The 23195-nt window shown below is 36.4% G+C and overlaps 1 protein-coding gene across 3 annotated transcripts in view; it reads right to left on the bottom strand.

Annotated features, from left to right (window-relative positions):
• The window catches only part of INTS4 (integrator complex subunit 4), a 122578-nt gene that overhangs the window by 77313 nt on the left and 22070 nt on the right, over window positions 1–23195 (bottom strand). For all 3 annotated transcript variants that reach the window (XM_063092976.1, XM_063092975.1, XM_063092974.1), the window contains exons 5-7: window positions 2760–2945; window positions 2172–2222; window positions 561–649 (exon numbers count right to left, since the gene is read on the bottom strand). In XM_063092976.1, the coding sequence (XP_062949046.1) occupies window positions 561–649; window positions 2172–2222; window positions 2760–2945 (326 nt within the window). The remainder of the gene's footprint in view (window positions 1–560; window positions 650–2171; window positions 2223–2759; window positions 2946–23195) is intronic.

The raw sequence follows: 23195 nt of genomic DNA, 5'->3' as shown, positions 1-23195 counted from the left end.
TTTTCATTTTGGCTGGCAATTTAATAGAAAGGAAAAAACATCTTTTTCCCACAGAAGGAGCTCTTCTATAAAATAAAATAAATAATATTTGTCTCTCCACCTAAAAGAATCACTGTGAGAATCAATGATTTAACTGGTGTTAAAATATTTTTAACTAGGAAAACACTACTTAAGGGATCATTATTCTCAAACTAACCTTGTATCTTTATCTGGCATTTGGCGCAAACTAAACTAAAATGGGTCCCAAACAATTTTAAAGATTTAAAAAAGAGGGGGGGGCTGAAAAGCACTTGAGAAAGATAGTCCAATCTCTTTACTTACAGGTGAGAGGTTGGAACCCCAAGAGGTAAACTATCTTTCCTAGGGTACACAGAAAATTCATGGCAGAGATGAAAACTGAGGACCACGCATCCTGATTTTCAGGGCCTGTGCTTTTCCCCTTCCACACTGCCTTCCAAAAATCTACAAACATTCCTTTCCTGGAGGTGGACTTTTTGCATGGTGGGAGGAGAGAAAAATAGCTTAGCAATGAACAAAAGCCAGCTAACACCCACACTAACCTTTCAGGATAGAGCTGACTGACAACCCAGATAAGCTGGACTGCAGCACTGCGCACTTGTTCGTAGTCATCAGAGAGCAATTTACAGGCCTACAAGGAAAGATTCCAAAAGTCTATTAGTTCTGTGTCCTCCCAGGTGATGTTCAAACTATTTTCAAAATGAAGATAGGGTGGCTAAATAAGGGTGTCAATCAAAATACTTGTGGGTGGTTTTAATTTCTTGAACCTTTGCCCAACAAAGAATCCTTGTCATCTGCTCTGACTGTGCAGCGTCCCTACCCATGTCTGAAAGCAGAACCACAGACTGATGGATAGCACAAATACTGTCTAGAGCAGCATCAAACCTAGCCAAGCTTGCTGGGAGTCTACAGTACTACTCTCACAAGCTCAAACACCGAAGACAGGTTTTTCCCTGCCTGTAAAATTAAAGCACACATTTCTGACTGACAGTCCATCCGAGACCTCAAGCATTTTAAATAAATGTAGAATTTTAATCCTAAACAGCCAAAAGAGGCCAGATGGTTCTGCTTTACTTTGTTCTGAGATCATCGGCCTGTTTTGATCTCCTCTCTCTCCCTAGGTATGCCCATGTCCTCTAGATACTGATGGTTCCAAATATCCCCCTCTAGCTCTTTCTCCTGAGCACCCCATCTTCATAACTACTTATAGCCTGCAACTCTTTTCATGGATGTCCTACCAACCTTTCAAACTCAAGATAATCAAAACTGAACTCACTACCATTCCATCCTTACTCCCTTGAGGTCCTCATTGCTGCCTAGATTACTGACATAGTCTTATACCATTAAACATTTGAATCAGCTGACTAACTTTCATTCCTCTGTGTCCTTACTCTCCAAGCTTCCTTTAATCATTTGGCTTCCCACATAGTTTTCCTATAGGGGGAGAAAGTGGTGGTCATGCCAACACAAGCATTCTGGACCCATTCTATTTCATTTCGTAAAAGAATTAACTTGGCTTACACATCAGTAATGTGGGCTTGGCTAATTATCATCTTCCCCCAAGTGATAAAACCACTCTTAGTAGGCTAACAAAATCTGATCTCTGAGCATGAATTTAGATTGCCTGTCACTAGATTCATTCAGTTATTCTTTAAGAAAAATACCACTTTGTAAGGCCTTTTGGTTAGGCTGTCAATCAGCTTTTCCACAACTTCATTATGCCTTTCTTTACCAATACTACATTCATGTAACATCTTTTTATATGATCCCATGGTCTTTGTCACTCTCCTCCAGAAATACTCTAGTTTGTCAAGTGTAGTGCCCAGAACTGACTTTATGAATGGCCCAACCAAAAAGAGATCAGCAAGACTACCACTTTCTTTATTCTAAACACTACCTTTTCTTCATGCAATGTGGTATTCATATTGAGCTACCTAAAAGTCCTTTTCACATGTACTAGTAGTATTCGATTACGTATCCCCCATGCTCTTCCTGAAAAGTATGTTTTGGATATATCTTCACATTCATCCCAATTAATGTTGCCACTGCTAGCCAGCTAAAGTCCTTACATTTTCAAATTCTGAGAGCCACTGTGACACCCTCCCAGCTTCATGATACCTCGTTCCCTTCCCAACAGTAATCATTTAAGGTACCTGATTATAAATTGTTTGGTGTAATTTGAGTCCTCTTTCATGGAGCTGCAACTAGATAATAAAGATATAGTTTAAGAATTTGGGAAAAAGATCAATATTTCCAATGTCTCTCCACAATCTCACATATGTTCCCCCATTATATTAGATGAACACAATTCCTTTTAGCCAAAATCAGTGCTATATATAAAAGAAACCTGGTCAAAGACTTTTCAGTAGAAGCACTCAAGCATTTAATAGATCTAAACCATGGACTGTTCCAAGGAAGTATCAGAAAAACATGAAACATGAGCGGGCCTGGAAGAACGATGTGACTTGGTATTACATTATAACAGGTACAGAATGTACCTTCCATGTTCCAGAAATACAGATGAAATCTGCCAGATAAGCCCAAAGAAAAGTACGCCTGCTATACAGGAATATGTCTTTGAGTTCTGTGATGCCACCACCAATACCTTCCTGAAAGTATGAATCAGATGTAAACTGGGGGGATTCAGAATGTATCCAAGGTAGTACTGCCCATGAACTTTTAAAAAATGAGGGGGAAAAAAATGAAAACTATCCCCAATTAGTTTCCATGATCATGTTTACCATGGCTTTTATAGCTGCTGTTCTGACACGTGGGTCTTGGTCACTAAAGTAATCCCCTATAATCTTCTGGACATCTCTGGCAGCTAGACCTTCTGTATCTTTCGTGACACTTTTCTCCAAAGAGCCAAGATTGCCAAGTAATTGCAGGCATTTATTTCTTACACCATGGGAGGTATCTGTCAGGTGCTGTAAACAGAAAAGAGAGAACAAAAGAACATGATTAAGATATCTTAAAAAACAAACAAAAAGCCCAAAACAAAAAAGCATTGCATCAACTTTGGGAGTGATTTCAAATACCATATTCTCACCACAGTCTGTCAAGCATTCTGTTGCTCGAGTGTGCATCCTCCCCCAAAAACATGAGTACTCAGAAAACAGAAGTCCCATTTTTTTCATACTTGTGTTCACAACAGTTAGCATTTTGCCTTATATAGAGTAGGTACTTTAACATTAGTCCCTAATTTTGTACTTCATTCACTCTCAAATTTTAAAACAAGACTCAGATGTAAATACTTGTAAAACTTTTTATATCCATACAGAAATATGCAAAAGTCTTAAGTGTATAGCTCAAGGAATTTTCATAAAGTAAATACACATACAAAATAAGCACCCAGATAAAGAAAGAGAACATGATCAACACTCTAGAAATACTCCTCATGCCTTCTCCCAGCAACTATCCCATCATCACCACCACCACTAGCCACTATCCTGACTTCCAACACATAGATTCACTTTGGCCTTTTTTGTACTTTATAAAATCAAATACTATCTGGCTTTTTTTTGCTTCATATTAAGTTTGTAAAATTTATCCATGGTATAGGATCTATTATGGTTTATTCATTCTTGTTACTGTATAGTATTCCATTTGTGAATACACCAAAATCTATTTATCTTTTCTGTTGATGAATATTTCAGTTATTTACATTCTTTGGCTATTTTGAATAATGATACTATGATTATTCTTATATGTGGCTTTTAGTGTACATGTTCACATTTTTGTTGGATAGGAGTGGGATTGCTGGATCATAGAACATGCATATATTCAGCTTAAGAAGATACTACCAAACAGTTTTCCAATGTGGTTGTATTAATTTACATTTCCACCAGTGCTGCTTAAGTGTTCCAGTTGTGCCACATACCTGACAACACTTAGTACTATCAATATTTTTCATTTTAGCTCTTCTCACCAGCATTGTAAGAAAATTATCAGTTATCCTTCTTTCATACCTAGTCCAATGCTACTAAAATAAACTATTTTGCAGCAACAGGAACTTTGAAGAAATGAGTTTGTATACCAGGTGATAAAAATAATATGGAACTCTGACTTTCAAACTTTTTTTTGACTGTGACCCACAGTAAAAAATATACATTATATTGCAACACAGTACATAAAAACATATATACAAAAACTTTAACAAAACAATAGTTACTCTTACATCTCCTGATGTACTCTGGCATTTGTATTCTATTTTGTTTTTCAAAAAACACCAATCACATCCCATGAAATTGAATGTATTACCTACTAATGGATCATGATCCTGAGTCTGAAAGACCCTGGTGTGCAGAAAGTGAATGGATCTTGAAATTTAAAAGCCTGGGTTCACAGAGCTCCTTAAAGAAATGGCTGGTTTCAGGACTGGGGCAAAAAATATGTAAGAAGAGCCTGGGACATCTAGTGCCAGAAAGCAAAGAGGATGTCAAGAACTAATGGAATCCAAATCAAAAGGAGGTAGAAACCAATCTGTAGAGGCTCCCACTGTCAACATTTACATGACACCAAAAGGAAGCAATCAAACAAATCCAGAATGTAGAAATGTAGCACATTCTACAAGACAAATGACCGTTTCTTCAATGAACCAATAGCAAAACATAAAGAGAGCACTGTTATAGATTAAAAGAAACTTCAAAGACTATCCGAATACAATATGTGGATCTTTTTGGATCCCAATCCAAACCAAACTAACCATAAGAAGATATCTTTAGTGCAGCTAAGGATATTTTAATATGAACTGGTATAAAATAATATTAAGGAGTTACTGTTAATAATTACACCATGGCTATATTTAAAAATATATTATCAGTTAGAGATACATACTAAGTATTTATAATTTAAATAACATGTTAGAGATTTACTTTAAAATACTGCAGCAGACAATAACAAAAAAAGGTGAAAGGAAAATAGATGAAAAAGATTGCAAAATATAAATAATTGTGGAATTTACACTCAAAATTTAAGAATAGTAAATTTGAAATATCCCATAATATAACGTATTAAAACAAAAGGACCTAGCTTCAAATTGCAATTCTGACTCACTAGATGTGTAACACTGGGCAAGTCTTTGGACCTCTCAGAGCCTCAGTTTCCTCGTCTATAAAGAGGGAACAATAATATAATACCTGTCTTACTTAACTTACAGGTTTATCAAGAGACTCAAATAGGATACAAATGTGAAAAAACTTTATGTACTATAAACCATAATATGAATATTAGCTTTGTTACTATAATCTAAAATAGTAAGGAAGGTATAAAGTCACATGTGAAGCACATAATATGGTTTCATGAGGCAGTAACTACAAATACAATTGCCAATACAAAATGAGTATCTTTATTTTAAAAAAATTTTTGGTGGTTGGCCAGTACAGGGATCCGAACCCTTTGACCCTGTTGTTACATAATACTGTGCTCTAACAAGCTGAGCCAAATGGCCAGCCCAATACAAGTACCTTTTTATATTCCCTTCAAGTTCAAGGTTTCTAGTATTTTCTATCTCTAAGTGAAATCACTGTTTTGAAATACACACAACTAGTTTCTGTCTCTCCTGCCTCTCTAGCCCCCATTTCTTTGCTATCTCTGTCGCTCCCTCTCTCCAACACTGGAACATACAGTCTCTCGAAGTATACTTTGTAATTGCCTATCCCTCCCTCCTGCCTTAATTCGACAATCAGCTATTTTACAGATGAAGAATGATACAGTTATGTGATCTGCCTAATAACACACAGATTAGTTAGTGGAAGAGCTGATACTAGAACCCAAGTCTCCTTACACTCACTCAGTCCAGACCTAATTTCCCCACTCATCTGCATGAATAAATAATTTCATGATTTTGAAAACTTTGCTCACTATGTTGAAAGTTGGGCATTCGAAGCTTAAGTACTTAAAAAGCTCTACAATACTTAACCCAGCTTTCTTTACATATATTTATACTGTTACTCCCAAGTATCACTATTTCCAGCCATGAAGAATTGCTCAGGTTTCTAATTACTGCCTGATAATTATAGTGATACTATATCAATAACCAATTCAATGATTAGCTTTCTAGGCTACCAATACCTTTTGTAAATAACACACACATATTCACATACACATAAAAATGAAAAAGCAGGAAGATGTATCTAATAGGTAAATATATTAAGGATAATATTGTCTAAGAAGGAAGTTACAAACATAGATGGAGAAAAAAAATTGAACGAACATTGTGGTGTTGGGTATGAATTACAAGTAGAGATGATAACATGATTTTCACTGCATATAGATATAGTAACAAATGGATATAAATGTATGTATATAATGTACATATATCAACTGACTCTGTCCACTGAGAGAGCCCAAATGCAGCAACAACCCAACAGCAATGAGAATACCTAGCACCCAGCTCTTGGTTTCTAAATAAAATTCTCCATTAAAAGGAACCAAGGATTCTTGGAGAAGGGCTGATTCCAGCTCTAGAGGAAAGAAAGCACAAGATGAGCCTGAAAAATCTTATTGTGCCAGAAAGAAAGGAAATATTCGAAGGACATTAGAGCATAGTCAAAAGGACACAGAAACTAGCTTAAAGGGCCTCCCACTTGGCCATGTCAGGGAATTTGAACATCAAGATAAATGACAGTAATAGATTCAATCCACTGAATAAAACTAGAAAACTATGGCTCCATAACTGATACAAAGTGAAAGTGTTGTGACAAACAGAATATCACATAGTTTCAAAGTACCTCCCCATAAAATATTTATTAATTTCAAAGGGAAGAAGAGTAACTTTACAGAGAAGCCACCTGACGCACCATGTTAACCAATGATCAGAATAAACATTATCAATAATAGAACAATTTAAAATGGTGTACCACCTAACAGGATACAATGAGAACAACATCACATCTGTAATATTTTGTCAAAAAAAGATAACTTGAATCTAATCATGAAAAAACATCAGACAAACCCATATTCAAAGAGGTTCTACAAAATAACTATCTTATCATTTTCAAAAGTGTCAAGGTGATAAAATCAAGGAATGACTCAGGAATTTTTCCAGACTGAAGGCGACTAATGAGATATGGCAACTAAAACACAACATGTAATTCTGAATTGGATCCTTTTCCTATAAAGAGCATTATGGAGGTGGTGACATTCAAATGGGGTTTGAGGATTGGATAGTAATAGTGTGTTGTTGTGAATGTCCTGATTCTGATGGTTGTACTGAGGTTATGGGAAAAGACATCTTTGTTTTTTAGGAAACACACACTAAAGTATTCAAGGGTGATAAAGTATCATGTTGACAACTTACTCTCAAAAGGTTCACAAGAAAAGAAAGTTCTTTATTACTGCACTTGCTATTTTTCTGTAAGTTTGAGATATTTTAAAAATTAAAAAATTAAACATTCTAAAAAAATAAAAACGAACAAAATAACCATACCATTTCATAAACATTAGAAAAGTATTACACTGTCCATAAGAATAAGTGTACTTTAAGACCATAAAAAGAAAGCGGCAGCTTTGGAACCACACCCACACAGGTGCAGGGAATATCTCCAAGGGGTATGGGAGACCTTGCAGAGAAAGGATTTCACAAATTCTTTTGCTTTTTGTTTAAAAGTCAAAGTGGCACAGTGGAATGAGCACAAACTGGAATCAAACAGATCTAGGTTTGATTGCTGGCTCTGCCACTTAGTATAAACGTGATCTTAACTAAGCCCATTAAGCTTTTAGAAATCCCTAATTTGTAAAAATAGTAATAATATCCCATACCATGAAGTTTTATGGTGAATGGATTAAATAAATGCATTTAATAATTACTGTATGTAAAATCAGCTAATAATGTCTGGGACATAAAAGACATTCAGTAAGTACAAGTGCCTAATATAGTGCCTGGCATTTAGCATGTGCTTAAAAAAAAACCTTCTTAAGAGAAAGGAAACAGGTAGGAAAAATGAGAGCAGGTGATGGCAAAGAACAGAAACAGGAGAAGAAGGATCAGAGGTAGCAGAAGTGGGCCAACTCAATGAAGTAATTAAGTCTGATGATCTGGGACACATAAGCATGAACTTTCTAGCAATAGCTGTCTAACCACAGAATATTATGTCATGAAAGGTAGCAAGCACCTGTTAATAGTTCACATCAGAGATGCTCCAGGGGAAAATTCATGAAAGAAGTAGGAACCTAGACTTTTGGTGAGAAACTATGTCCTATGAGAAGGTGGTGTGTGGACAGGCAGGCTTACCTAGGGTAGGGCAAAGGAAACCTCATGAGAAAGCTTCTATGTACAGAGTGAGGCTCTCAGAGTGGGAACTTCCCATTTATAAAAACGGCTCATGGGCCGGCCCGTGGCTCACTCGGGAGAGTGTAGTGCTGATAACACCAAGGCCACGGGTTCGGATCCCATATAGGGATGGTCAGTTGCTCACTGGGTGAGCGTGTTGCTGACAACACCAAGTCAAGCGTTAAGATCCCCTTACCCTTGGAAAAAAAAACAAAAAAACGGCTCAATCAAGCATTTTAGGTCAGTTAATTCTTTGCCTCCAAGTTATTTAGGCAACAAAAATGTCAAACATACACTTTCATGTCCCCACAATGCCTTATATATAGTAAAGACTCAAAATAATCCATCAAAATTAGATACTGAAAGTGAGAAAGTCAAAAGAAACTTCCAGATACGAACCTGACAATGACTGTTTGTCACAGTTAATAGAGCAGTTTTTTTGTTAATGAACTGTTTATATCCAGTACGAAAGCATCATTTCTCATGTGCTTTCAGATCCTAAAAGGCTGCTGCCTCTGTTACACACACTTCATTTGACTTTCAAACAACAAACTAAACCCTTCTAGCTTCTAATAAGGTAACTAGGCAACAATGATGCATAACCAACCTACTACTGCACACTGAATCTTAACCCAAAAGAGTCTAAGTCACACCCTTAGGGCAACAATTACAATTTTATGATGTCCTTCCCCTGAAGGACACTTCTTGAATCACGGCCTCATCATTAAGAACTGTCAAGTATCTGCAGATGCTATTTTGGTGTTATACGTTTTTGTCAGGCAATTAAGGTGCCATCATTTTTATATTAATGGAGTGAATAAACAAACCATATCTCAAATAATAAGAGCAATCTGTGTCAAAAATAAAAATAAACAAACCCAAGCAGTTTAAAAATTTTGCTATAGAGAAAAATCATTGGTTAAGTATATCAACAAAAGCTGAGAATAGAGTTAAATAAGACAAAAATAACTTATTGACTCATTCAGTTTTGAAGTGGGCTAGTCATAAGCACAGAAAAAAATTCAGCATACTCTGTATGGAAATGATTCTAATGGATACCCTCTTCTACACATAATCTCTCTTTGGGTCGTATTTCATATATGTTTACAAAAAGCTCTATAGTTCTGTTAACTTAAGCACTTAATATACTTTGGCTATATTACTAAAGGAATAGAAAAGAAACAAAAAGAGACTGGAAGAAAAGGAGAGATGGAGACAGACAAAGAATTAAATTGAGCTATAAGGAAGCCTTATGAGCAAAGATAGCAAGATCTCTGCTCTCCCAGAAAAATCTTCACAAATAGGAATGAAAGCAGGAGACCTCCAATTTCAATTGTGCAGATGCTACACAGGAAAAGAGTATTAATTTTCTGGCCAAATCTGTGAACTAAGTCTCTTCATCTCTCAAATGAGGATTAGCTGTCCAACACCTCAAATAATAACTGAGAGGATAAATGAGATGAACTTTTAAAAGTACCCTGAAATGCACCCAAAAGCATGACCCTTCCTACAGTGATACGAAGACTATGACAGAATCACATTTTGTACTTAAAAATTATAATAAAGGGACAATTTAAATTTCAAAAAATAATAACTAAAGGAATAGACTGTAACACAGTAAATAAAACAGGAGATGGAAGGTAGGAAGGGAAGGAGGGAGAGAAAGCTCTCTTTATGGCAGAATGGCAACCAACAGACGTAGAAGGAATAATAAGAGTTAGAAAATCAACATTTTGCATAGATCAGAGTAATAACTTACTCAGGCAAAATTTCCTAACAATTAATTGCTAAAATAGTGGGTAAAAATTTGATGAGGAAGAGAATATTTACATAATCTCAAAGAATCTCTCCAAATTACTTATTTTTGTATTTTTTATAAACATTATTTTCAATTGACAAATCATAATTGTATAAATTTGTGGGGTACAGTGTGATTTTTTGATACACGTATACAACGTGGAATGATTAATTCAAGCTAATTAACGTCTCACACCTCATTTTTTGTTGAAAGACATTTGAAATGTACTCTCTTAGTTATTTTGTCTTTTTTTGGTGGCTGGCCAGTACAGGGATCTGAACCCTTGACCTTTGGTGTTATCAGCACCACACTCTAACCAAGTGAGCTAAGGGGGTCAGCCTATCTTAAATTACTTAGAAATATACAATACATTATTATGTAGACAACCTGCTGTGCAGCAGATCTCAAAGCCTATTCCTCCTGTCAAACTGAAACTTCGAACCCTCTGACTAGCAACACCCCATTCTCTCCCTTCACCTGTGCTCCCAGCCTCTAGTAACCATCATCCTAATCCCTACTTCCATGAGTTAAATTTCTTTAGGACCCACCTATAAGTGAGATCATGTGGTATTTGTTTTTCTTTGCCTGGCTTATTTCATTTAGCATAATGTCCTCCAGGTTCATCCACGTCTCAAATGACAGAATTTCCTTCATTTTTAAGGCTGAATAGTATTCCATTGTGTACATATATCACAATTTCTTTATTCATTCATCTGCTGATGAACACTTAGGCTGATTCTCTATCTTGTCTATTGTGGATAGTGCTGTAATAAACCTGGGAGTGCACATATCCCTTTGACAAACTGATTTAATTCCTTTGGATATGAACCCAGAAGTAGGATAGCTGGATTATATACTAGTTCCATTTTTAGTTTTTTGAGTAACCTCTATCCTGTTTCCTATAATGGCAATACTAATTTACATACCCACCAACAATGTACATGGGTTCCCTTTTCTCTCCATCCTTACCAGCACTTGTTATTTTTCATCTTTTTATTTGGATTTTTTTTGTGGTTTTGGAGGCTGGCCAGTATAGGGATCTGAACCCTTGAGCTTGGTGTTACAAGGTGGCATTCTAACCAACTGAGCTAACTGGCCAACCTATCTTTCACCTTTTTGATAAGAGCCATTCTAATACGAGTAAGGCAATATCTCACTGTGGTTTTAATTTACATTCTGAAGATTAGTGATGCATGAGCCTGTTGGCCATATGTATGTCTGCCTTTTGAGAAGTATCTTTTCAGGTGCTTTGCCCATTTTTTAATCGAGATACTTTGGTGTTATTTTTGCTATTCAGTGGATTTCCTAATGTATTTTGGATATTAACCCCTTATCAGATGTATGCCTGCAAATATTTTTTCCTTCTCTGTGGGTTGTCTCTTCACTTTTTCTTTTGTTATGCAGAAGTTTTTCAGTTTGATGCAATCCCATTTGTCTATTTTTGCTTTTGTTGCCTGTGATTTTGGGTCATATCCAAAGAATCATTAACCAGATCGATGTCACAGAGCTTTCCCCTATATTTTCTTCTATTAGTTTCACAGTTTCAGGTCTTATATTTAAGCTTTTAATTCATTTTGTGTTGACTGTTATGTATGGTGTAAGATATGAGTCTAATTTCACTCTTCTGAATGTAAAATATCATGCACGGATAGACACCTGCATCTAGGAAAACTGGATAACCAGTTTTCCCAGCACCATTTATTTAATAGACTGCCTTTCACCATTGTGTATTCTTGGTACCACTGCCAAAAATCAACTGGCTATAAATGCATGGGTTTATTTCCGGGCTTTCTATATTGTTCCATTGGTCAATGTATCTGTTTTTTGCCTGTACCATGTTATGTTGATTACAATTGCTTTGTAACATATTTTGAAATCAGGGAGTGTGATGCCTTCAGCTTTGTTCTTTTTGCTCAAAATTGTTCCAGCTATTGAAGGTCTCTTGTGGTTCTATAAACTTAAAGAATTGCTTTTTGAGACTGACCTGTTAGCTCAGTTGTTTAGAGCATAGTTCTAATAACACCAAGGTCGGCTGCACATCCAGGCCAGCAACAGAGCTGCCCCCACGCCCAGGGGGTCCTGAAAGATGGGGGCCGTGGGACTTAGTCCCGCCCCCACAGCCGCACATCGAGGCCAGCAGCAGAGCCAGCCTGATACCTAGGGAGTCCTGAAAGATGGGGACCTCACAAAAATAAATATAAATATAAAACTGAATTTAAAAAATTATAACAGCAAGCTCAAGGGTTCAGATTCCCATGCCGGCCAGCTGCCAAAAAAAAATAATAAAATTGCTTTTCTATTTCTGTGAAAAATGACATTGGACTCTTGATAGGGACTGTACTGAATCTGTATATCACTTTGGGTAGTATGGATATTTTAACAATATTAATTCTTCCAATCCTTGAACATAGGATTAAATTATTTATTAGTCACTAGAGAAAACAATAACACTACAATGAAAAACCTGGAAGATAAGATCTTAACCAAGTATCAAAGTTAACATCATCAATAATGAGTCAAACATCATCTGTGCCTTACATTATGAAACACTGAGGACACAAAATTACTTATATTGTATTCCTGTCAAAATGCATAACCTGAATCTAAACAGAGAAAATATCAGATAAAACCAGACTAAAAGACATTCTACAAAATAAATGCTCTATACTCTTCAAAAATATCAAGATCATGAAAGACAAAGAAAGGCTGAGGAGTCTTTCCAGATTAAAGAAAAGACATGAAAACTAAATACAGAAGGTGCTCCTGGACTAGAAAATAAATATTTGCATAAATGATGATATTGAGACAATAGGTAGAATTTTAATAAGGTTGTACAGATTAGTATTAGTATTATAACAATGTTAACTGATATCCTTCTTAAGAAACACACATTTAAGTATTTCCTTTAGTGGAAAAGGGACATGATGTTTGTGATTTATTCTAAATGGTTCAGAAAAACATGATTGTATATATAGAGAGATAATGATAAAGCAAATGCGGGAAAATGTTAACTATCGGTGAATCAGGAAAAAGGGTATACAGAAATTCCTCATACCATTCTTGCAATTTGTTTACATGTTGGAAATTACTAAGGAGTTTGGATTTTGTCCTACATTCAACCCAATGCTTTCCCAAAATTCTTTTTCAGTGAAAGGCACCACCATCCAACATAGCACCTAGGCCAGAAACCTAGGAATCATCCTCTACAATTCCTTCTCCTTCACCCCATGTTTAATCGATCACTAAGTCCTGTCAATCTTACTTGCTAAATATTTCTCAAATCTATCCATATCTTTCCATCACTTTAATCCAATCTTCTATGATCTCTCTCACTTACACTACTACAATAATTTCTCAAGAGCTATAATGGCCTCCTCTCCAATCAGTTCTCTGCAACACAAGAATAATCTTTTATGAAATGCAGTCTGATGTCTCCTTCTATCTGTCATCTACTCAAAACACTTTAATGGCTTCTTAATTTTACGCTCTACAAGACTCTGTCCCCAGACCAATAGTTCTTAAATTTTTTGGTCCCAGGATCCCTTTACACTCTTATAAACTATTAAGGAATCCCAAAGAGCTTTTGTTTATGTAGGTTATCTCTATTGGTATTATTTATATTAGAAATGAAAACAGAAATTTAAAAAATATTTCTTTATTAATTCCTCTAAAATAATTACACATATCTACTTTTGCACTCAATCTGAGCTATGTTGTTTTCACTGAAGTAAATAAAGAAAATCTAGCACCTAGAGATATGTAGCTGAAAAGAGAGGAACCCACAGACCCCTTCAAAGTGTCCCTAAGAACCTGGGGTCCTCAGACCACTGCTTTAGGTTTACTATCTTTTCTAACTTCCTCTAACACAGTATGCTACTTTCTGCCACAGGACGTTTAGCACATGCTGTTCCCTATGCCTAGAATGCTTTTCTCACCCACTCTTAATATCCCATTTGCTTAATTTCCTATTTCCTACCATTCCTTAAGATATTAAAGTCTAAAAAAAAAAAAAAGATATTAAAGTCTAAGCTCAACTATCAGTTCCTTTAGAAAAGCCTCACATAATTCCCTAGTTAGGTTAAGTCCTACCCCTGCCTCATATCCCTCTTTTGGAGCAATTAAAACAATTTTAATTAAGAAATCCTGCCTGATCCCCTTACCAGCCAACTGCCAAAAACAAACAAAAAAAAGAAATCCTGCCCTAGTCTTCCCTACTTGACAAACTACTATTTGTCTTTCAAAATCCAAGGTATATGTTACCTCTTCCAGAACGCTCTCCTGTAACACTTCTCTCACCCACAAAGATTTCTTTCACTCCTTCCTCTAAGCAACTTTTATATCTGTTATTTCCGTTATTGCATGAAACATACTATAATGTATTGTATTTCTTTTGTAAGTCTGACTATTGGCTTATTAGTTCCTTTAAGGAACCCATTTCTTCAAGGAAGATTCAAGGGTACTTCAAAAAGTTTGTGGAAAAATGGAATTAAAAGATAATATGACTCTTTTCATGAACTTTTTGAAGACCTCTTGCATACAGATGGCCAATAAGCACATGAAGATGACATCACTAGTCACTAATCATTAAGAATAGCAAATCAAAACCGCAATGAGATACCACTTCATACACATTAGGATAGCTATTGTCAAAAGAATATTGTGGGCAAGGATATGGAAAAACTGGAACCCTTGTGCATTGTTGGTGGTAGTGAGCCTTTGTGGAAAACAGTATGGCAGTTCCTCAAAAAATTAAAAATTGAATTACCATATAATCCAGCAATTCCACTTCTGAGTATATACCTGTATAAAGGCTGCCATAACAAAAAAACCACAGGCTTGTTGCTTTGCTTCCCATAGATTTATCACCCCTCTTCCCCTGGGTGACAGAGCCACAAAAGGATTACTCAAAGCCCATCTCTTCCATGCAGTGAGAGACCCCAAAGGGGTTAATCTCCCAGAACCCTCAAGAGTGAGGCATTCCTTCCTTGGGAAATTAACCACGAATTGGGGTTCTCTCCCCACATTTATTTTCCAGACCAGGAAGTTACAGAAAAAGAACATAGGTGGGGTAATAGTTTAATAATAGAGGCTGGTAACAAGCAAAGTGACAATTCCATAATGCAATTTGTAAGAGGTTAAGTCAATCCACCAACAAAGGCTTAGTCTTAGAAAACATTCTCTCTCCCTACAGCAACTTCCCAGTATCTTTACATATCAATAAATAACTTGTCTGTCCTTGAGCCAGCAACCTTGCTGTGTTACAATTCTTTATCTTACAACAGAGACTTTTAGCCTGAGGAAAGTTTCCTGTCTTTTGCAAGGTTAACATTTTATATGTACTTTTAAGAGGTTAGGCTAAACCTGAAACTACAGAGAACAAGACTCTGTGAAATATATTTGCTTTATAAATGTAAGTATATTCCACACAGGCTGGGTGGCTCAAACAACAGAAATTAATTTTCTCACAGTTCTGGTGGCTAGAAGTCCAAAATCAAAGTACTGGCAAATTCAGTATCTGGAAAAGGCTTTCTTTCTGGCTTGCAGACAGCTACCTGCTCATCATGTTCTCACATGGCCTTTCCCTGTGCATGGGGAGAGAGCTTTGGTCTCTATTCCTCTTCTTATAAGGACACTAGTCATATTGGATTAGGATCCCACACTTATGATCTCATTTAACCTTAATTACCTCATTAAAGGCCCTATCTCTAAATAAAGTTACAATGGGGGTTAGTGGCTCAACATATGAATTTTGGAAGGACATAGTTCTGTCCATGAAAAAACCCAAAAGAACTGAAAGCAGGGAATGAAAGAGATACTTGTACACTCATGTTCACAGCAGCATTATTCACAATAGCCAAAAAGTGGAAATATGCCAAGTGTCCATCAAAGGATGAACCCAAGTATCAATCAAACAAAATGTGGTATATACATACAATGGAATTTTATTCAGCATTAAAAAGGAAGAAAATTCTGGCACGTGCTACAATGTGAATGAACTTTGAGGACATTATGCTAAATAAAATAAGCCAGACAGAAAAGGAAAAATATTATATAATTCTACTTATATGAATTAACTAGAGTAGTTAAATTTATACAGACAGAAAATAGAGGGCCGAGCCCGTGGCGCACTTGGGAGAGTGCGGCGCTGGGAGTACAGCGATGCTCCCACCGCGGGTTCAGATCTATATAGAAATGGCCGGTGCACTCACTGGCTGAGTGCTGATCACGAAAAAGACAAAAAAAAAAAAAAAAAAGAAAATAGAATGGTGACGGTTGCACAACCTTGTAAATGTATTTGACGCCACTGAACCACTTTAAAATGGGTGAAATGGTATATTTTATGTTACATGTATTTTACCATAATTCTTTTTAAAAAGTTACACATAGAATTACCATATGACTCTGGAATGTCACTCCTAGGTATATATCCAAGACAACTGAAAACAAAAGCTGGTACACTATTATTCATGGCAGCCTTATTCACAATAGCCCCAAAATGGAAACAATCTAAGTGTTCATAAACTCACCAAAATTCACTAAAGGGTAATTTTTAAAAATAGCTTTATTAAGATATAATTCACACACCATGTAATTCATCCTGTTGATGTGTACAATTCAAAGGTTTTTAGTATATTCACATATATGTACAAACAGTTTTCAAACATTTTCATCATTTCAAAAAGACACTCTCTCCCCCACTCAAAAAGACACTCCATTCCCTTTTGCTATCAACTTCCTATTCCTCTCTCAGCCCTACCTTTAGGCAACTAATAACATACTTTATGTCTCTGTAGAATTACCTACTGTGAAAATTTAATATAAACAGAATCATATAATATGTGATCTTTTGTGTCTGGCTTCCTTCACTTATATGTTTTCAAGCTTTAACCAGGATGCAGCATGTATTGGTATTTCATTCCTTTTAATGGCCAAATAATATTCCATTGTATTTTATTAATCAGTTCATCAGTTGATGGTCATTTGGGTTGTTTCCACCTTTGACTGTCATGAATAATGCTGCTATAAACACTCACATACAAACTTTTGTGTGAAGGTGTTCCAGTTTGCTGGTAGATACTACAAGCAGAATTGCTGGATCATATGGTAAGTTTACATTTAATTTTTTGAGGAACTGACAGACTATTTTCCAAAAAGGCTGAGCCACTTTGCATTCCCACCAGCAATGGAAAAGAGCTCCAATTTCTCCATATCCTCACCAACACTTGGTATGTTTTTTTTTTTTTTAATAGTCATCCTAGAGGTGTGAAACAACATCTCATTGTGGTTTTGATTTGCATTTCCCTAATGACTGATGATGCTGAGTACCTTTATGTGTGTTTATCAGCCATCTGTATATCTTCTTTGGAGAAATGCCTATTCAGATCTTTTGTACATGTTTTATTTGGGTTATTTATATTTTTACTATTGGGTTGCAAGAGTTCTTTATATAGTCTAAATACAAGTCCCTCATTTATATATATATGATTTACAAATTGCTGTTCATTGATTGTCACCCCCAAACTCACTGAAACTTGATCCCCACTGTAACAATGTTAAGAGGGTAGGAAAACAGATGATGGCGGTGTTCAAAGGTGGCACCGTTAAGAGGTGACTGGATTGTGACAACTATGCCCTCATGAATGGAACCCATTTGTGGAGTAATGGCTTAATGGTTTAGTGGGTTGTCACGAGAGAGGCACTTGTGGCCTTATAAGGAGAGCAAGTGAGCACATTAAAGAGTTCTAGCTTGCCATCCTCACCATGTGATTGCATGCATCACCCTGGGAAGCTATAGAGTTCCCACCCAGACAAAGGCCCTCACCAGATGCACCCCCTTGACTGTGGACTTCCCAGCCTCCAAAACTCCAAAGAAATAAATTTTGTTTCTTTATAAATTACCCAGTTCCAGGTATTCTTTCATAAGTAACAGAAAATGAACCAAATACACAAATATTTTTTCCCATGCCGTGAGTTGTCTTTTCACTTTCTTGATAGAGTCCTTTGAAGCACAATTTTTCAATTTTGTTGAAATCCAATTTATTTATTTTTTTCTTTTGTTACTTGTCCTTTTGTCATATCTAATAATCCACTGCCAAACCTAAGGTCATGAAAATTTACCATTGTTTGTGTTTTTTTTAATTTTTTTTATTTTTAAATTTTGGCAGCTGGCCAGTATGGGGATCCAAAACCACTATGTTTTCTTCTAAGGTTTTATAGTTTTAGGGCTTATATTTAAAGATCTTTGATTCATTTTGAGTTAATTTTTGTATATGGTGCAAGGTAAATTTCCAACTTCATACTTTCGGTTATAGATAGCCAGTTGTTCCAGCACCATGTGTTGAAAAGACCACAGTAATCCCCCCTTAGGGTATATATGTTCCAAGACCCCCAGTGGATGCCCGAAACTGCAGCTAGTACCCAACCCTATACACAAGTGTATTATGATTTTTTCCTATACATACATACCTATGATAAAGTTTAACTAAGCATTTATCATGCACGGTGGCAATAACTTTTGCAGTTTGAGGTGCAACATCAAAGCTCGCACAAATTTCTTTTTCCTTCTTCACAATTTCATGGATAAAAAATTCTTTCTTACCATAGAGCTTAGCAACCTTAGCAAATGATTTTTTTTCTTTCCTTAGTAAGTCAGGAACTTTCACCTTTTCATTTAAAGGAAGTACTTTAAAGCTTCTCTTTGGCATATCTGAACCACCAGCATCACTACTCTTGCACATTGGGGGCATTATTAAGTAAAAATAAAAGTTACCTGAATATAAGCACTGCTATACTACAACATCCGATCTGATAACTCAGAACGCAACTAAGTGACTAGCAAACAGTGTAGAGTATATAGTGTGGATGTGCTGGACAAAGGGATAATTCATATCCTGGGATGGAGCTGGATGGTGTGAGATTTCATCACTCTACTCAGAATGGCATGCAATTTAAAAGTTACAAATCATTTATTTGTGGAATTTTCCATTTAATATTTTCAGACTGCAGTTGACCACAGATGACTGAAACCATGGAAAGTGAAATTGCAGAGAAGGGGGGACTACTGTACTCTTTCTCTGTTGAATGGTATTATTGTCACTCTTGTCAAATATCAGTTAACCAAAGATGCATAGATTTATTTCTTGACTCCCAATTTTCTATTCCATTGATCTTTATGTCTATCTTTATGCAGTACCATGCTGTCTTGATTACAGGTACTTTATAGTTAAGTTTTGAAACTGACAAGTGTGAATCCTCTTATTTTGTTCTTTTTAAAGAACAATAATTTTAGTTTCCTTTGAAATTCCATATAGTTTCCAGAGTATATGTTTTGTACTTTTTGGTAAATTTATCTGTATTTTATTGTTTTTGTAAATAGACTGTTTTCCATATAGAAATGTAATTGATTTTTAGTATATATATTGATCTTGTACCCTGCAACCTTTCTAAACTCACTTATTACTTCTAATAGTTTTTCAGAGGATTTCTTAGGATTTTCTATATACAAGGTCACATCACCTGTGAATAGAGATGGAGACAATTTTAATTCTTCCTTTCTGATATGTATGCCTTTTATTTCTTTTCTATGCCTAATAGCCCTGGCAAGAACCTCTAATACAATGTTAAATAGAAGTGAAGAGAGATAAAAGGACATATTTGTTTCGTCTCTCATCTTAGGGGAAAGCATCCAGTCTTTCAAAATTAAGTATGATGTTAACTGTCAGTTTTTCATAGATGTCCTTTATGAGGCTGAGATCCATTCTATTCTCAGATCTTTTTAGTGTTTTTATAATGAAAGGTTGTCAGACTTTGTGGAATACTTTTTCTGCATCTCCTGTAATGATCATGTGTTTTATATCCTTTATTCTATTGTTATGATACATTACATTATTTTCAGATGTTAAACCAACCTTGTATTCCTAGAATAAATCACAATTGATCATGGTATATAATTCTATTTACGCTTTCCTGGATTTGATTTGCTAACATTTTGTTAAATTTTTTTTTGTACCCATATTCATAAGAGACACTGATCTGTAGTTTTCTTTTCTTGTGATATCTTTGTCTGGTTCTGGTATCAGAGTAATACTGGACTTAAAGAATGAGTTGGGAAGTGCTCCTTTCTCTTCTATTTTTGGGAGTGTTTGTAAAGAATTGGTATTAATTCTTATTTAAATGTGTGGTAGAATTCACCAGTGAAATCGTCTGGGCCTGAGCTTTTCTTTGTAGGTAGTTTTTGTTTGGCTAGTTTTTCACTACTAATTCAATCTCTTTACTTGTTTTAAGTCTATTCAGATTATGTTCTTCTTTAGTCAGTTTCAGCAGTTTGTGTCTTTCTGGGAATTTGTCCATTTCAACTAAGTTGTCTAATTTATTGGCATACTTTTTTTCATAGTATTCCTTTATAATCCTTTTTATTTCTTTCAGTACAGTAATAATGTCCTTCCTTTCATTTCTGAGTCTAGTAATTTGAGTCTTCTCTTTCCTGGTCAATATAACTCAAGGTTTGTAAATTTTGTCAATCTTTTCAAATAACCAACTTTTAGTTTCACCTATTACCTCTATTGTTTTTCTATTCTCTATTTCATTAATTTCCACTCTAATCTTTATTACTCCTCTTCTTCTGCATGCCTTAGGTTTAGTGTGCTCTTCTTTTTCCAGTAGCTTAAGGTAGGTTAAGTTATTGACTTGAAGTTTTTCTTCCTTTTACTACAGGCATTTACAGCTACAAACTTCCTCTAAGCACTGCTTTAGCTGCATCATGTCTTCACTTTCATTCATCTCAAAGTATTTTCTAATTTCCCTTTTGATTTCTTCTTTGACCATTGGTTATATAGGAATATGTTGTTTAAACTCCACATATTTGTGGGTTTCCCAAATTTTTTTCTCTTAACTGACCATCCCACCATGGTCAGAGAACATACTTTGTATTATTTCTATCAAAATGATAAATGTTTTATATATAAATTATATATCACAATAAAAAAACTTTTAGCTACATTGTATGATAAAATAATAGACAAAAATGGCATTGAGCAAACAGGAATAGCGGTTGTAGCTACGATTCACAGTAGAGTCTTTACTTGAGTCTGAAAAAGCTTGTGAGAGATCTGCCATTTCCAAATGGATCAAATTTTTACCCTATTAAGAGCCTCTTTACATGGTGAAGAAAGATGAACTGGCAAAGGACATGAAAAGTTATTACCAAGAGAGGAAATACAAACTAAAAAGAAACAAATGAAGAAGAAAATTCACTAGTAATCTTTTTAAAAAGGAATTTTAAAAACTAAAATATAATTTTCCTCCTACCAAGTTAACAGTTTTATCACTGGCTTTTAAATATTCATATCCAATGCTAGAGTGATGCAGTGAAATTGCAAGTGGGCATATAAACTGAAACACTGGAAAGAACTTTACAAGAAGTGTTAAGAGCCTTAAAAAAAATTCTAAATGCTTTCAGTTAGTAATTCTACTTTTGACAATCTGTGTTTAGAAAATAATCCTAAATACAAAAAAAATTTTAGACTAACTATTCACTGCAGTACTATTTACAATTTAAAAAATAGTCACCATATAATCAGTAATAGGCAAATGGTTAGGTAAACTATGGTTTAATTATTAGACAAAATATCACGCAGCCATTAAAAATTATGTTTACGCTGCTTCCACCATCTTGCAATGTGAGACCCCTGGTTCGCTGCTGCCACCACCAGATGGGCTTTGGACTTCCCAGCCTCAGAAACTATCTTTGGAGATCAGGTCAAGATGGCGGAAGAGGAGAGCTGCCTGCCGCTTTTCCGCCACGAGTAGAAGCAGCCTGAGGCCAGCGCCAGATGCAGCTGTAGCAGAATCAGCGCAAAGGAACGGCTTCGAAAGCGTGTCTTTACCCTGCCGAGAACTGGGAATCTTCCCCCAACCCGCGCGCGCGACCTGCTGGTGCGCTGCAGCCCCTGTCACAGCCGCAGCCGCAGACGTGGAAACATGGAAGCCTGAGCCGGCATGTGTCACCCTGGGCTGCAGCGGTGACCACGGCTTCTGACCCCCTGCCCCCACCCGCACATCCCTGGAGCTGGAAGCAAATCAACCCGAAAAATCAACCCGTGGCCAAGACAGGGAGCCGTCCAGCGGGAGAGGCAGAAGCTCCACGGTGACCACATGCGCTGTGGACCCGCCATTGCGTGATCCAACAGGTAGGCTTCACTGCCGCCACCCAGCTTCATTCCCAGCCCAGCCCAGTGCACACAGAGTGGGGAGACGTCCGGCAGGAGAGGCGGGAACTCCACAGGGTCCACGCTACTGCCGTGCAATCCAGCAGCAGATAGGTTTTACCACCGCCACACGGCTCCATCCAAAGCCCGGCCTAGCATGCACAGAGCAGGGAGACATCCTGCAGGGGAAGGGGAAGCTCTGCAGAGACCACACGCTCTGTGGTGCCTTGGCGCATCCCAGCAGCCCGGACCAGAGCGCAGGGAACAGGGAGTCACTAAGGTAGCCATACCAAATCGGCAACCCCAGCAACATCTTAGTCAGTCAATAGTGTCAAACCTGTGGACTATGAAACCCGCTGCCACAATGAATAAACATCAAAGAAAAGATACCAGAAATACGAAAAATCAAGAAAGTACACCACCAAAAGATAATAAATCTCAAGCTCTAGATCCTATAGAACAAGAAGCCCTTGAAATGACTGACAAGGAATTTCGAGTGATAATTCTAAGGAAACTGAATGAAATACAAGAAAACTCAGCTAGACATCATGATGAAATGAGGAAAAGGATACAGGACCTGAAAGAGGAAATGTACAAGGAAATCAATGCCCTGAAAAAAAATGTAGCAGAACTTGCCGAACTAAAGAAGTTATTCAGCGAAATAAAAAACACAACGGAGAGCTTAACCAACAGGCTTGTTGAAATTGAAGAGAGAACCTCTGAACTTGAAGATGGGCTGTTTGAAATAACACAACCAGACAAAAAAAAGAAAAAAGAATCAAAGGCACTGAAGAAAATCGGAGAGAGATATCAGACAACCTTAAGCGCTCAAATATCTGAGTCATGGGTATTCCAGAAGGGGAGGAAAAGGGAGATTGCATTGAAAACATATTCAACAAAA

This window comes from Cynocephalus volans, chromosome 4, assembly GCF_027409185.1.
Source record: "Cynocephalus volans isolate mCynVol1 chromosome 4, mCynVol1.pri, whole genome shotgun sequence".
NCBI lineage: Eukaryota > Metazoa > Chordata > Mammalia > Dermoptera > Cynocephalidae > Cynocephalus > Cynocephalus volans.
The sequence above is the reverse complement of the archived record's forward strand: the minus strand, read 5'-3'. Positions and strand labels throughout refer to the sequence as shown.